Source organism: Lissotriton helveticus, chromosome 1_1 (assembly GCF_964261635.1).
Source record: "Lissotriton helveticus chromosome 1_1, aLisHel1.1, whole genome shotgun sequence".
Classification (NCBI taxonomy): Eukaryota; Metazoa; Chordata; class Amphibia; order Caudata; family Salamandridae; genus Lissotriton; species Lissotriton helveticus.
Window position 1 is genome coordinate 1,498,684,538 of NC_136057.1, and position 16,308 is coordinate 1,498,700,845.

Consider the following 16,308-nt stretch of genomic DNA (forward strand, 5'->3'; position numbering starts at 1 on the left):
ATCCATGGATAATCTAAGAGTTTGTTGGAAACTACCTACCCCTATCCAAACGCTGGCTGAAATCTCCTGGAACAATCTAGATTTATTTTTGGGGTGTGTGTCTGATGCGGGCCGATATGAGAAAGAAAAATAGGAAGTTCCTTTGTGGCCATCTGTTTAAGCATTAAAAACCATCTATCTAAGCCGGTAAAGATGTCAAAATGCAGCCACCCAACCCAACCCCAAGATGGTTTTGCCATGAGTTCTCTGCTTCTAACTAAGCCCTGTGGAAGGCCCTAAGTGCCTGTCCCCAGGACCCTACTGTGGTGTCCAGTATGCGTAAAATGCACAAAACAGTAATTAAAAGGAGGAAGGTGTAGGCGATTACCCAGTAGTGGTATAGCTTTTTTTTTTGCTGATTTTTATATAGCGCTACTAGACCAGAAGGTATCAGAGCGCTTTACATGAGCACCAGCTACGTTATAGACTGACACATTCATTTTTGTTAGGCACGGAGAGATTAAGTGATTTGCACAGAATGTTGAGCGCCCCTGCCGAGACTCAAACCCGGTTCCCCAGCTCCGAGGTCGACCGCCCTAGCTGTTTGGCCACATTCTCTCCCCAAAAGCTTAGCACATGCAGCGATAACTAAGAATAGTAAGCCTTTTCAGGAGACATTTCTCCCAAATTTATTGGACATGAAATCTGGCCACCTACGCAAACAACACGGCTGGGATAAACTCTGCCATAGATGTAAAACTACATGATGTCTCAGTCGCAATACAGCAGAATGCAGGGGGAAAGGCACCTGGTTCGGAAGGTATACTCATCAACCTGATCAAATACAACCTCATTTTATGGGGCCCTCCTACTGACCAACGTCTACAACTTAAACTGTACATCTTTGCCAGACTCATGGGCAATTGTACCCATTTTCAAAAAGGGGGCTTGATCCTCTCCCAGTTGTTATCGTCCATTGTCTCTCATAGATATCCCAGCTATCATTTTTGGAAAGATTTTACACAATAAAAGCATTGAATGGGTTGAGGAGAACAAGATTTTGAACACCTGCCAATATGGCGTTGTAAACATATCAGAACACAGGAGCAGGGCCTGAATCTCAGTCTAATTCTAGGCAAATGCTCTTTGGCAAAACGTACCCCCTTGTATTTGTAATTCATGGATCTTACATGGCCTTTAACTATGTTAAATCAGTAAAGGCTATGGCAAATATTATTGGAAATGTGGATGGAGGAGTCACTTGTACATCTCTTAGCAACCATGCACACAAACACCAGGACCAGCGTGAGGTTCGGACAAAGTGGGGAACTCACAAGGGAGATTCATACTGGGCGTGGGGTGCGCACTTGCACCTTTACTGTTCATTCTGTATATATATATAAACTCAGCCTTCATTTAACAACATACACACCAGATGTTCCTATGCTGCTTGGCAGCCCATGCCCAATTTTATTATATGCAGATGATTGGCACACGCGCCCAGAGCGGTCAGACTACTGGTACATTCATTTGTGGAATTCATGGAAAACCTTGACGTGGTGACTAACTTTTCTAAATCTTTCATTATGGCTAGCGGCCCAAAGTGCATCCCATTAACAGGCATTTTGGTAGGATCGAACCGTCCCTCTAGAACTAATAAAAATTCCAATACTTTATTTTGTTTAAAACAAACAAAAGCATACAATAAATATTGAAAACTTCTGATCATCACACAAATATATATAAAATCATTTTATCATCAAATGATCAATTAAAATGCCTCAGTACAAGTCTGAATCAATTAAAGTGCATCAGTGTAAATTTGGCTCAATGGACTATTGAGAAAAGACAATTCACTCAACAAAAATGTCTCCGCAGTTCCTAATAAAACTCATCATTACTTCCCCACTACTTTTCTGAGCTTTATAGCTTGAAGAAGAAATCTATATACAGTTCTACATACTTGATCTGGCTGGAGCAATTTTAAACACTTTAAAGCCTCTTTACATTTTCTAATATTCAACATTTTCAGAACTAGCTTTAAATACCTTTTACTCTGTTTCTTATAGAGCCCACAGAAAAAAAAATATGTAACTGAAATTGAGGCCTAATCGCATTACATGGGCATAAGCCCACATTTTTATCAGAAAAAAACAGAGGGATAAGACACCAAAAAAATGGACCAGACCTAATCTGAATATCAAGAGAAAAAGTATCTGATAACGCAGGACCCTCAAAAGTATGGCTCAATGCCAGATATAGTGCACAGTGATAGGTAGGTCACCACCATAACGTTATTTTGCTCCCTCTCCCACCTCTTCTCAGCAATATGGTCCAGTAATTTGTTTTTTATCAATATTCTGGACTGGCCGTTAATCACTAGCGGGTTACTAAAGAGCTCTGACCTACCAACTGTATGCAGTTCATTCTTTACATAATTCAAGCATCTAATTTTGTGGACCTTTGAAAGTTTTAAGCAGTCATTAATTACTGGCTGTGTCAGTACTGTCTCAGGTCTTGGCCAGATAGAGAGCCAGAGCAAAATGGGTGCTTTTCTAATGATATCCCTCAATGTACTGCAATCCTACTTCCTTATGCATTATTGAAAATTGGTAAACTACAGGGAAGTGACAACAGTCTGCGCAATAATTTATTTTCACTAATTTGTAATACTGTGTACCCAATACACTGGCACCGTAGGTTGCAATTGTTATGGATCCGGCTCTATAAATAGTGAGTGGAGCATACATGGCTCTATAAATAGTGAGTGCAGCATCCAGTGGCATGGCCCCTAATTTGAAGCCGAACATAAAAAAGGGCCACAATGGCCTGCTACAGTTGTGTAACTCTTACACTTTTCAGGTGCACCCAAATACTCTAATAACCAAATCTGATCCCTAAATATGTAAAGTTGGGAACAATTTTGAGAGCAGTTTCACCAATATGAAAAGGAGCTATTCGGCTACGCAGTTGCACACATATCATAGCCTATGATTTAGTTCTATTTGTTGACAACCCTAAGTCAGACATAAATCCCATGAAACAGTCCAATAATTTCGTGAGTCCCCACCCTGTTTGTAAATGTACAGGAATTTATATAGCGCAAATCACCGAGCGGTTTCTAAGCACTTGCTTAGGGAACCCGTCCTGGTATTCCCCTGTGAGATAACCCCGGCAGGGTATCCGCAAGGTGAAAGCCAGGCATCCTGCCGCAAGGGGCCGTTGTGGAGATTAAGCAAGCTATTGCCCAGAGTCGCAGAGTGTGAACCCGTGAATCGAGTAGGCACCGGAGCGAGAATTGTCGAGTCCATGGACATTTTAGGACTCAAGACCCCGCCGAGCCGGGAATTGAACCCTGGTCCCGGGCTGACCTCTGCTTCCAGGTCTGCCTCCTCTAACCAGTGAGCCACACTTCTCCACTGTTTGTGCCATAAGTACACAGTCATCTGCATACATTAAAACCAGTAAGTAACTAATATCTATCACTAGTACTTTCTCTTACCCGGGAGTGGTCTTTAGCTCCACTGGGTCATGGATACCTAACATAGTTGAGTGGCGAACTAAGCTCTCTAAGGCAGTCGGATCGCTCTTTGGCCTGCCATCACCCCTGTCCCCTAGGACCAAGCATTTGCTCCCATACTTCAAATCTATTCCATGCAATGTGTACCGGTCACTACATACGAGGCGAGAGATTGGGGCATCAGGGACTTCACAGTAATTCAAACAGAGGAAAATTACTTTTGCCAAAAGCTTTTATCTGCCTCTTTCCACCCCACATTTCATTTGCCATAGTGAGCTGGGTCTAAGCTACATAAATGACAACATTCAAATCTGGCCCCGCTATTATGGCTATCGATTTGGAAAAATGAAGCAGACTCATTAACAAGAGATACAAGATTTGCAATTCAATAGATCTCGCATTACTGAAAGTTTGAGCTATTGGCGTAGAATTAATTTTTGCAACGCCAATAGCTCAAACTTTCAGTTATTCGAGAACTACTGCATTGCAAATGCTTGTTCAGAATTATTTTTATTACTGAAGGCTGGTGAGACACCAAAATATATCTCTTGGCTTGACCAAAAAATTAATCTGCTCCACAGAGCTCAAATGTATGCCCACATCTCGTAAGTGCTACATACATGTTATCATGACAATGATGGAATGCAGGAAGTATTGTTAAGAAAAGGCCATCAGCAACATTAAATATAAGCTGTCTGAATCAATGTCCCACTTTCTCATCACCTCCATATTTACAGAAACCAAAATCGTATTCATATTGACCTAAAGTTAGTATTAAGAATGTTTTTTTAATGACAATGATATGCTATAACGATATCTCTCATTAGCTTGTCTACCTTACATTAAATATACAGATTTAATAATCGCCTTAGATTTTACAGGAAATAAAACATGTTAATTTATGTGTAGGATTTTACTGCACAATACCAGCAAATTTTCTTATTGAACTTTCATTACTGTTGCTTTGTATTTGGCAACAATATGCTCTGAACCTTCTCTTTGAATTTACCATCCTAAAATGTGCATATCAATACTAATAATAGATCTATAATTATACAATTACATCTCAGCATGTGCAGCATTTTGACTGTTTAACTTTTAGTAATATTTGAGCAACAGCAATGTATCCGTCGTCTCTACCATAGACATACCAGGATCCTTACATAATGATGATTTGCCACTGTCAACATGTACAATGCTTCAGATTACTACCACATGAACCATTTACATCAGCTGTTTGAAACAATATTTCTCGTGTTTCTTAGAAGAGGACGGTTCCAGAGAATATGGCTACTTGATATATATGTTGCAAGTTAATTGTTTGCCTTTACATCAATTTATTTATTCTAGGAGCCTTCTGTTCCTCAGCATGCCAACTGAATTGTGTGTGGTGCGTAGTCGTTTGTGGTCAGGTCTGGTGTTAGCCAAGCCCTTTTGATTTCACTAAAAGGATATGTATAATATACTTTCTTGCATGGCTTGTTACGGTGTCATTAACATTTTTCTTCCACCCAGTGCAGACTATATTACAGCATATGGGAATGGCTCGGCCCACATCAACCACTGGCTAACTTTACTGTGAGTGACAGCACTCTGCCCTTTCACAAGTTGCACACACACACACAAACAAAGTAGTTTGCTTAAATGTCAGGGACTACTATGGCAAAATGTGCTTTTTGAGACCAAAATATTTTTGCTTTTAAGCTGTCTGTTTTTTAGATTGAAGAGTTTACAGCAGCTTCCCCGTCAATAACATTTTGCAAAAACCATGACAAAAGAAAGCAAGCATTGACAAGGCCAAACGCCTGGCAGCCAACACCAGATCAACTGGCTTTGCTAAGGCTGGTTTCATAGACAGCACACCTTAAACCTGTGCTAACACTGGCCACAGCTGCATTTATGCGACAGCACTTCCTAAAGAGCATATATTTAATTCCGAATTGCTTCGAGGTAGTGATGCAGAAATTATGTATTGGAAATTGCTGGTTACTGTTTCTGTGCTGTGCCGCCTGCAGCACAATTGCTAATTCAGATAAATGTCTCCACATTGGTATGTGCAATTGTTAGACCTGGCACCATTGGCGTGGGTCTCCCTTCCATTTTTAAGTCTTGCCTGGCAAAAGCTGCTCTCGCCATGGCGAGTACCTTTTGCAATCAATTCAGCCAAAGCTCCTCCGGATGGACAAATATGGCTGCCCTCGCCATTCAGCCAAAGGTAAACATGCATGCGTACGTGCACGCGTATCTCTTATTTTAAAGGCCGTGCCGCGTAAACTACAGGTCCCAACATGAACCAAATTAAATGAATACAGAGTCGTAGACCATTCCCAACCAACCGGAATCCACGTTTTCGCGCATGCGTTGTAAAGAGAACAATAATCGTGCTGTTATGTTTTGAAGCAGATTTTGGATTTATTTTATGTTTGCTGGTTGGTGCTAACGGGGCTACTGTTTTCATTTAGTAATATTTCGGGTGGACTCCGTGAAGACAGCACCTGTTCTATATGAAGATCTGATGGAAAGAGCCAAGGATATGGTGAGCAAGATAGATATTATGCCAGGGTAGCTAGGTCTGCTACCCCTTTGTTGTTTGTGCTTGACTGGTTCGCACACAGTTGACATGACCGCTCCTGATACTGTCTCTCACATGGCAAAGTTTTTTTTCCCCCCAGTTGACAGGTTTGTAATGGTAACTAACTCGACAAAACGCTTTGCGGTATTTTTCACCAAGCGATCGCCCGTACAGCACCTTAACACCTTCCCTGCTCATGACGAGCTCAGCTCGTCATGAGTTGTGCCGCTCGCACGCTCATGTAACGCGGCTTTTTAAAAAAAGCCGCACAGCGCGAAAAAAGCCGCCACACGCATGCGGTTAAATAACACCCCCGTGTCTCTAGGTACCACGAGCATTCCACTTTACCCTGCCCCCTCATCGCAAAAAACTGGTTGAACAGATTTCTTCCACCTCCGTCATCTCAGAGTGTCAGCTGCTGATTTCCTCCCTCCCCGGTTTCTTCCTCTTCTTCACTTCGCCTGCCGCGGTACGATCCGCATCTGCCGGTTTGCCATCCAAGTGGAACAAAGCATTGTAACCACCACAAACAGTGCCTCAAAGTACTGCACAGCTTTCTCCTTGAATCATAATTACACAGATCGCATGGGATTGTGGGAAGGACGGCCGCGTGGGCCCATGCGTCCCCCTCTTCCTGTGTTTGTCCATTAGTATTCTAATGGCAGTCATCTTCTTCACGCCAGCTTGCTATCCAGGTTAGGAGCTTCTAAATGCTCCCTTTTGACGGCTGCGAAGGCTGCAATTTTTTCGCGTCTCTGGATCTGAAAAGTTGGGCTGCAACATTTGGAATGTTGCACACTTGTATTTCCATGAACAGCCCCAAATTTTGACTGACTTATATTTGCTTAGGCAAATTTCAAAAGTACACAGCCAGGAGCGTAGCTATGGTGTTTTAGGCCCTAAAGCAAGCAAGGAAAGCAAGCATTGGCATAGCCAATAGGCCTCGCCCTTGGGACCTTTTAAGTGTTTAGCCATGCAACACGATGTTGTTGCACCAAGGATATTGTGCTGGATAACTAAACACTTATAAGGTTTCAAGGGCGAGACCAATTGACTATGCCAATGTACTTTTTTAATTGAATAATGGCTGTCTGTTCCACAATTCATGCCCCGACAAGCCTGTGCGCGCCTACCTTGAGCAGGTTGTGACAAGCGATGTCCAGGCTTTTGCTTTGAAGCAAGGGATCGGTTCTTCCTGCAGGTATGAATGCAAGCCTGACAGCGAGACGTGAACTCCCCCCCCCACCCCAGCAGCCATGGCTACATTTTGTCGAGAGGACTCATACTCGCTTCTTATCTGTGCAGAATTCCTTGGTGAGTTACTGGGATGTGCTGTACAGATAAAATACATACGTGTATTTATCATTCCTGAGCAGTTCACTGATTTGGGAGCAGTGGTGAAAGTATATAAAAGTTATGGCATATGATCCTGAGAACAATGGGAGAGGGGTCAGTGAGTGTAGAAGCAGAGGCATACACGTAGCTAAAATGAACAATTGTTAGCCTGTCACATGCAACTAACTGTATATTATAATGTGTAATGCACATACCTTAAATGATAAATATGCTTTGTTCAGCTGGGAAAGCTCAGTCGGTTAATGCTATCACTTCAGACTTCTCTTTGAATAGTAAGAGGGTCAGTCATTTTTTAAATTATTTTAGAGTTTTATATAGCGCAAAATACTTCTGCAGGACAAGAGACTATGCCTGACCTGGTGGGTTCATACTTCTGTATGTTCACAGACTGGTAGTGTTGGGGTAGAGCTTTCATTTTAGCTCTCTGGAGGTAACATTGTGGGACCAGGTGCAAAATGTCTTTTTAAGATAAGCTTGCAGTTTTGTACTATCGCTGAAGGTTGGTAGGTTGGGGAAGTAGTGTCTGGGGCGTCCTTTAGAATCAAACATTTTATTATGCTGCCAGATATCATTGTACACAGCCCAGCTGCCTACATCAACTCGCCGGCAGGGCGTACTCGAGCAAATGGCGTACAAAGCATCTGGACCTACAACCCGGAGGGCGGTCCCACGTATCTGAAGCAGTATCAACCCCCCACGAAGGCACTTCGTCCGCAGTTTTTATTGAGGAAAAGTCCAACAAAAACCAAAAAAGACAATGCAAACAACCCCGTTGCCCACTCTCCTAGCCCCACTCCCCCCAAACCCGCCCACCCCCACCCGTCCCCGCCCACCCCACTCCGCATCAGACATAACTAGGATCCACCTTTCCATGGGCAAGCCCCTTTCCTGGCCATGCAAGCCCCAGAGTCTCAAGTGCTTGGCACGGCGCCCACCGGCTCCAAGGGTATGAGTTGTAGTATTTGCAGATACTTCGGGCATGTAACTTCCCTAAGGTGTTTGGACAGGAGGTGTAAAAACGGAACCCACAGGGTAGCGTATTCGGAGCCCCTACCGTCCACACTCAAAGAGAGACGCTCCATAGCCAGGGCATGCCACAAGCGCATCAGCCAATCGCGTACGTCAGGCACTTCTGGAGAGCCCATCGCGCCAGCAACACCTGTCTCGCAGCCAGTAACTCCAGCGCAAGTTGTCTCCCAGTCAACGAGCGTAGTGGGAAACAGGTAGTATGAGGTAATCCAAGCAAGGTGTGTTCGGGGAGCCTGGGCAATGTGATCTGGAACGCGCTGTCTAGCTCATCAAGCACAGTCGTCCAATAACGTTCAAATTTCGGGCAGCGCCACAGCAAGTGAATAAGGTTCCCGGACATTCCCGCATCCCCTTCAGCAGAGACCCGATTTTGCCTTATCCCACTTTGCGATGCGTGCTGGTGTGTAGTACCAGTATGTCGCAGTTTTATAGGCCGATTCAGTTCCAGCCGTATTAGCGGTCGTGTGATGCGCACGATAGAACACTTGTTCCCATTCCTTGTTTGAGAGGGGGCGCCCCAGCTTCACTTCCCACCGCACTTGTGCTTTCGTGCGCTGTTTCCGAGGGCAACGCAGGATCATAGCATACAACTCGGAGGCTTCGTCGTCTTTTTTACATACGAGCCAGCGCTCAAAAGCCGTGAGAGGTCGCGACATAAGGGCCACATTGGCCGGGCGAGTCACCCAGAGCGCCACTTTTCCATGGGAAAAAAACATCTTCCACATCCAGTGGGAAGTTTTCCGCCCGCAACACGGGGAAGGGGATCAAACCCTCCAGGTCAAAGAGCATGCCCACCCTCTTACACCCCTTCTCCCGCCAGCGATGGAAGACCGGCGATGCATGTCCGGGGGAAAAAGCAGGGTTGTCGACGATCGGCGTCATTGGTGAGGGGAAAGAGGTCCACCCTTTACGAATCGCCAACTGGTCCCAAGCCTTTAGCGTCGGTGATGTCACCGGTGAGGAGTATAGCCCCCACGCCCTGTCTTTACACGGCAACCAAAGCTCTCTCCAGATATTGCATCCTGCCACCGTTTGATCCATGAAAAGCCAGTGTATACTGGACATGGGTCTATTCCACTCTATTACGTACCTTAGGCAGGAAGCCTGGAAGTAAGCCGCGAGTTGCGGGAAGCCTAGGCCACCTGCTGCCTTCGAGGATATAGTCGTTGTGAACATGGCACGAGGACGCTTATTGTTCCAGAGGAACCTATTCAGCAGTCCCTGGAGCTTCTTCAGCGCGCCCTTCGGCGGCGACAGGGGCAGCATCTGGAACACGTAAAGAATTCTAGGAAGGAGGGTCATCTTAATGGCCGCTAACCTACCAAACCAAGCTAAGTTGAGGCGGGACCATTCTGAGATGGATTTGGAGATCTGCTCGATCAGCCCGGTATAATTCAGAGAGAGCATTTTAGTCAATGTCGAGGCCAGCCGAATGCCCAGATACGTGATGTCAGACTGGGTCCAGCGGAAGTCGAAGTCCCTCTGCAGATCCTCCACCTCAGTAAGCGGAATAGATATATTCAGAATTTGTGATTTAGTGAAGTTAACTTTAAACCCCGCAGCTCTGTGGAAGGCCTGGATCTCTGCAGACAGGTGTCGTAAGGAGGAGGCGGGATTTTGCAGCGCCAAGATGACATCGTCTGCATAGAGACTGATTTTATGCTCGTCCGCCCCAAAGCGGATACCGGTGATATTGGGATGTGACCTGACTCGCTGGGTGAATGGCTCCATATAAAACGCAAAGAGGAGCGGCGAGAAGGGGCACCCTTGCCGTGTCCCCCTGGCGATGGAAAAGGGCGCCGACTTACAGCCGTTGACTCGAACCACTGCTTTGGGAGCCGCATAGGGACACTGAACCCAGCGCAAGAAGTTATTACCAAAACCGTACGCCCTTAGCACCTGGAAGAGAAAACCCCAGTCCACACGGTCGAAGGCCTTCTCCGCATCAATGGGCAGAAGAAAAGCCTGCGCCTTCGACCGGTGCACTACGTCCAGCAAATGCAACAGCCTCTTGGAGTTATCACCACCTTGCTGGGTAGGAATAAAGCCCGATTGGTCAGGGTCAATCACTCCATCCATGAGGGGGCTAAGCCGCGCAGCAAGGATTCCCACGAATAGTTTAGCATCTATGTTAAGGAGCGAGATGGGCCTTTAGGAGCCGCACTCGGCAGGGTCCTTGTCAGGCTTAAGGATGACCGTGATGGCCGCGTCAGACATAGAAGGGGTGACCGAGCCAGTGTCGAGAAAAGAATTAAAGAGCCGGGTTAAGAATGGGGCCAACTCCCTACAAAAGGTTTTGTAAAAAATGGCAGAGAAGCCATCGGGCCCGGGGGATTTGGCCAGCTTAAGCCGAGAGATGGCAGAGATGAGCTCCTCCACGCGGATCTCCGCTTCCAGCTCCTCCGCCGCATTAGGGTACAGGTGTGTAATGCCAGCGGTCTCAAGGTATTGGGTTATATCTGTCGACAACGACTCCGCCCTTGAGTACAATGTCTGGTAAAAATGGCGAAAGGAGTCAACGATTGCAGCGTCGTTAGTGTGGGACGTCCCCTGACGATGCCGGATTTCGGTGATAGTATAGGCCTGGGCTCGCGTGCGTAAGCGATGTGCCAGCATCCTGCCTCCTTTATCCCCACTCAGGTAGAATTTGTGACGCAAGCGCAACAGCGCGTGTTCTGCCCTATCCAGATCCAGGTGTTTGAGCATGCGCCTCTTTGCCTCGAGTTCTCTCCATACCCTATGCGCACCCGTCCTCTTGTGTATAGACTTGAGTCCCCGCACTTCACCCTTCAGCTCCTCTCTTTTTTCCCTACGCAGTTTAGCATACGTGGCCGCAAGTGCAATGAAGTCCCCCCTGACCACTAGCTTTAGGGCTTCCCATATTGACGCCACCGCCGTGTCCCCAATCGTGTTTTCAGCTAGATAGTGAGTGATAGAGTCCCTAATCTTCGTAACTACGGAGTGAGCGTGCAGCATGGAATCTCGAAGGCGCCAGCCCGCTGAGGGGGGACGCGGGCTGCTCAAAGAGACTTTTACCGATAGAGGCGCATGGTCGGAGAGAGAGCGGGGGGGGCAATGTCGGCTTCAGAAAGGTGTGGCAGAAGGGCCGACGTGGCCAGGAAGTGGTCAAGGCGTGCATACGTCTTGTGCGCAGCGGAGTAGTAAGTGTAGTCGCGCACTTGGGGATGTTGTAACCGCCACACATCATGGAGCCCACCTTCCGCCAGCAATTGCTTCCCCTCTCGGGACCAGGCACCGGAGTGGTACGCCGTATGTTCAGATCTGTCCAGTCCCTCGTCCATCACAAGATTAAAATCCCCACCTATCAAAAGGAGCGCATCAGGGGAAGCAAGGACTTGTGCCAAGGCCATGCGCAAGAAAGGCTCCTGCAGAGTATTCGGGGCGTACAAGGACCCAATGGTGAAGATCGTGTCCCCCCACTGCACCCGCACCGCCAGAAACCTCCCTCTGATGTCCACCAGCTGCGCCAGTACTTTGCATCTCACCCGCGAGCTAAACAGCAAGGCTACCCCATTTTTCTTTAGTGAGTGAGTTTTACAAAAAATTTTTTAGAGGATACAGAAGAAAGATCACCACACATTTGAGCAAAAGTTTTTGAAAGAAGGAAATATTTAATTTCTTAATACTTGTAACATTGGATGCAATTAGTAATCAAAGCATTAATAAATGGGTTACCAAGTACTTTTTGATGGTGCTCATGAATGTGGGAGAGGTATTGGAATAGTGAAAGTGAGTTGGCGGGTGAGGGACAGGGTAAAGGTGTTTGTGACATCTAATACAATACACACTAATTACAAGTAGACCTTTACAGCCAAAAGACGGTCAATCAGTTCATGAATATACATTGCTCATATGTATCCTGTAATTTATAACATTTTAGTTCTATGAGCATGTAGGAGGAAAGAACGATGGTCTACGTTTCGACCCCAGTGACGAGGAGGGTGAGTGGTGGCCTCACAGCGGGGTCTTCATGAAGACAGATGACGGGGCACCTAGTGAAGGGACAGATAAAAATGGGTATCTACAGCTAAGTTGGATTATAGTGGTGATCAAAATTCACATAGTGAATTTCCACCTACTTGGCATGAGGAGAGACGGGTGCCGTTCACATCATCGTAGGGCTCAAATGAGGCTCCAGAAATACTGCAAAGAAAAGGGGAAAGGAAACATGTAAAAGATTTCTACATGTCAGAGCTGGTGTTCCCAAAAAGGCGGAACAACCAAGTGGTACCGTACTCACTTTTCGTGGCGAACACAGGGGTCCAATTCTCCTGTTGTCCAATGAAATCAATCTGATGAGTCTTAAGAAAAAGGGAAATGCGACGGGTCAAGGTCTAGAAAGGGCTAAATTACGACAAAAAGACATGATGGCGATACCCCCCAGTGCCAGACGGGGGAGCATATAGCGGCAGAGAGGTGGATCACAGCTCGGGCAGTGAGTGTTAAAGCGATCAAAACCGGTTGATTACCGGGTGATTACTCATTGAAAAAGTGGTGCCGTTTAAAACGTAGGTGCTCGCGGATTGGTCACGATAACAAGTGATTTAGAGGCTTATTGTGTTGGGCTGGAATGAGCGTTCGCCAAATGATGAGGGGCTAGTCCAGAGTCTTAGGGACACCATCCGGTATGTTTACTCGATCAGGAAAAATATCCGTGCTTTGGGCAGTATTGGGCGGAGGCTGCAGATTCTATCAAAGGTGCACGTGGATCGTCTCGATAGACGATGGGGGCTTGTACAAAAGTAGTCGGATCACTCATACCTGCTTATTGAATGGCTGTTGGGTCCAAACAACGAGGGTCCCGAGCGGTCCTTCTCTCTGGTTGCAGAAGCGGTAGTTGCGGCGTGCACAAACTAATGGTGCAGCAGCTTAGTGCTTCCAAAGGGCTCATCTCGACAGTAACCAACGGGTGAGCAGGGGCGTGGTTAAAACGCTTAAAGTGGTATGATGCACAAAGGAATTGCGTGCGCTCTCGCATCGTGCAGGAAAACGGAGAGCAGTGTCTGTGAGGCACTACCATTATAGGGCGAACAAAGCGATACAAAAGGGGATGATGGACGGAGCGTTTGAACAAATCAAACACTCACCCCCAGTCAACTGATCTGGGTTTAATCCATCAACATTCTTTAGTTCACTCAGCCACCCCAGTTCAGACATGGCTATATGCAAATCAGTCTGACCCTGTGCCTCGTGGGAACAGTCCAGCCCGAATTGCCAAGCCATGTCTTCCCTGGACCGGAAACAAGCATCCTGGGACCGGTTTTGGATTCATAATCCTCATCAGCCAGGCTATCTTGAATCCAGTGGCCAAGTGAACAAGGGACCCACGTCTGAGTATACCCTGCCACACTTAGGGCGAACAAAGCGATACAAAAGGGGATGATGGACGGAGTATTTGAACAAATCAAACACCCCCCCCCAGTCAATTGATCTGGGTTTAATCCATCAACATTCTTTAGTTCACTCAGCCACCCCAGTTCAGACATGGCTATATGCAAATCAGACCCTGGAACGCCTTGAAAAGACACTGAAGGATTTTGATATAGAGACACAGGCTAAGAAATTGGATAAGCTGGCCAAGGACGTCCGCTATAACGATGAGAAAAAAACATACCCTTATCTACAAGAAGATTACTTTAAACAGGACCAGCAGGGACGTTTTTCCAACAGAGGAAGAGGGGGATACAGAGGAGGAAAAAGATTTGCCACTTTCTCGGTTTCCTCGTATAGCTCAGGAAGTGAGCACGAACAGCCAAGTACCAGTAATTCTAATCAATACCTGGCCTATCTTTCGTACCGACATCCCATGCTAATCGTTTCAATATAAAGACGGAACTCCACAGGTTCTTCCGTAAGATACGGTTAAGACACTTTTTCAAACACTCCTTACCGATATCCTCGACATCAGTTACAGGGCTCTGCCCGCCATCCACCTTCATGCCCCCAGCACACTCTGTATCGCACAGAATCCTGACATATGAGAGTGTTGTGCTTCGTGACATTATGAAAATGTGTGAAAAAAAGCCATATGTCAAGTACAAAATCACAAAAGGTGAACATCAAGCCCTCCAAAATCTAAAAATGAACAAATCGATTGTCACCAAACCGGCGGACAAAGGGGGAGCAATTGTGATGCAGAACGTAGAGGATTACAAAGATGAAATCTATTCACAATTGAGATATGGGATTAGCTATATCAAGACCAATGTGGACCCTACCAAAGATGTCCGCATGAGCATTAAAAGTATCACCAAAGGTGGTAAAGAACTTGGTTTTCTGTCTAATAAAGAATATGACTTCCTCAACGTCAACCAACCCCGCACTCCCACCATCTACACCTTACCTAAGGTTCATAAAGATCCACTCAAACCACCAGGACGACCGATAATTTCAGGCTGTGGATCGCTTCTGGAACCATTCTGCAAATATGTGGATTCTTCCTGAAACCCTTAGCGGAATCAACCAGAACATACTTACGAGATACAATGCAAGTTGTTAACCTAATAGACAACATGACCTTTGAAGAGGATAAGCAATTCCAGGTGACAATGGACATTGTCTCCCTGTACACGAGTATTCCGCAAATACCAGCATTGGAATCCATGACGAGAGCTTTGGAAACAAGATCCAAACCCAACAATGTCCCGACAGAATTTATAATTGACCTACTGAAAGCGGCCATGACAAGAAACTTCTTTACCTTTCAACATGAATTCTTCATACAGAGTAAGGGTGTAGCAATGGGAGCTGCCTTTGCACCTGATCTGGCGATCCTCTATATGGACGATTTTGAAACAACCAACATATTAGCCACGGACAACCCCTTTAGGAATGACATCACCGAATGGCGTTGATATATTGACGATATACTAATGATCTGGACAGGTGCAGAAACAGAACTAACAGACTTTTTCAACTGGCTGAACACCCGCTCGACGGATATCCAGTTCACCATGCAATACGACAAACACACAATCGATTTCCTCAACATCAGCATCAAGACTAAGGACAACCATCTCTACACCACCCTTTACAGAAAGCCAGCAGAACGAAACACCCTGCTACGGTATACTAGTTATCACACAAGAGGACTCAGAGACAATCTCCCTTTCGGGCAGTTTCTCAGGATCCGGAGAAACTGTTCCCTGAAGGAGGATTTGATTTGATCAACCGTTTGGTGGAAAGAGGACACCCGAAGAGATTGACAAAAAGGGCAAGGAAGCGAGCATGGTATTACGACAGAGATGCCCTGCTCACTCCCAAACAACGGACAAAACAATTGGACAGGATGATATGTGTCACAACTTATTGCACTAGGAGCAATGAGATCAAGCGCATAATAAATGGACATTGGGGCCTAATGTCGGACACAATAGACATACGAGATCCTCCCATGCATGCTTTTAAAAAAAGCTAAAAACATCAAGGAACAAGTGGTCCGCTCACTACTAGATGTCCCCCCCAACCAGACCATCCAAAGCATGTGGAACCTACCGGATTTAGTTGGTCACTATAGATGCACCAAATGTAAAGCTTGCCCAATGTGCATAGAAACAAAGACCTTTGAATACAACGCACTAACTGTGACTCTAAAAGATCATACGAACTGCAACAGCATGAACGTAATCTATGCCATCCAATGCCCATGTAACACACTATATGTGAGCCAAACGAGACAAAAGATAAAGAGAAAAATTCTACAGCATTGTAGTAGGATTCGATGTAAGACAGTTGGGGCCCCACTGGCGGAACATTTTAATACTGCCACACACACACATGAATCGATCAAATGGTTGGTTTTAGAAAAAGTATCTCTTGGCCAACGGGGAGG

At 45.9% G+C, this 16,308-nt stretch overlaps 1 protein-coding gene across 3 annotated transcripts in view; it reads left to right on the forward strand.

Annotated features, from left to right (window-relative positions):
• The window catches only part of LOC144828472 (uncharacterized), a 766,726-nt gene that overhangs the window by 142,511 nt on the left and 607,907 nt on the right, over positions 1-16,308 (forward strand). The window contains exon 2 of one of the 3 annotated variants that reach the window (XM_078686675.1): positions 5,962-6,035. The exons of the other annotated variants lie outside the window; for them this stretch is intronic. Coding sequence (XP_078542801.1) covers positions 6,015-6,035 — 21 coding nt within the window. The 5' untranslated portion in view covers positions 5,962-6,014. The remainder of the gene's footprint in view (positions 1-5,961; positions 6,036-16,308) is intronic. 3 annotated transcript variants of the gene reach the window in all.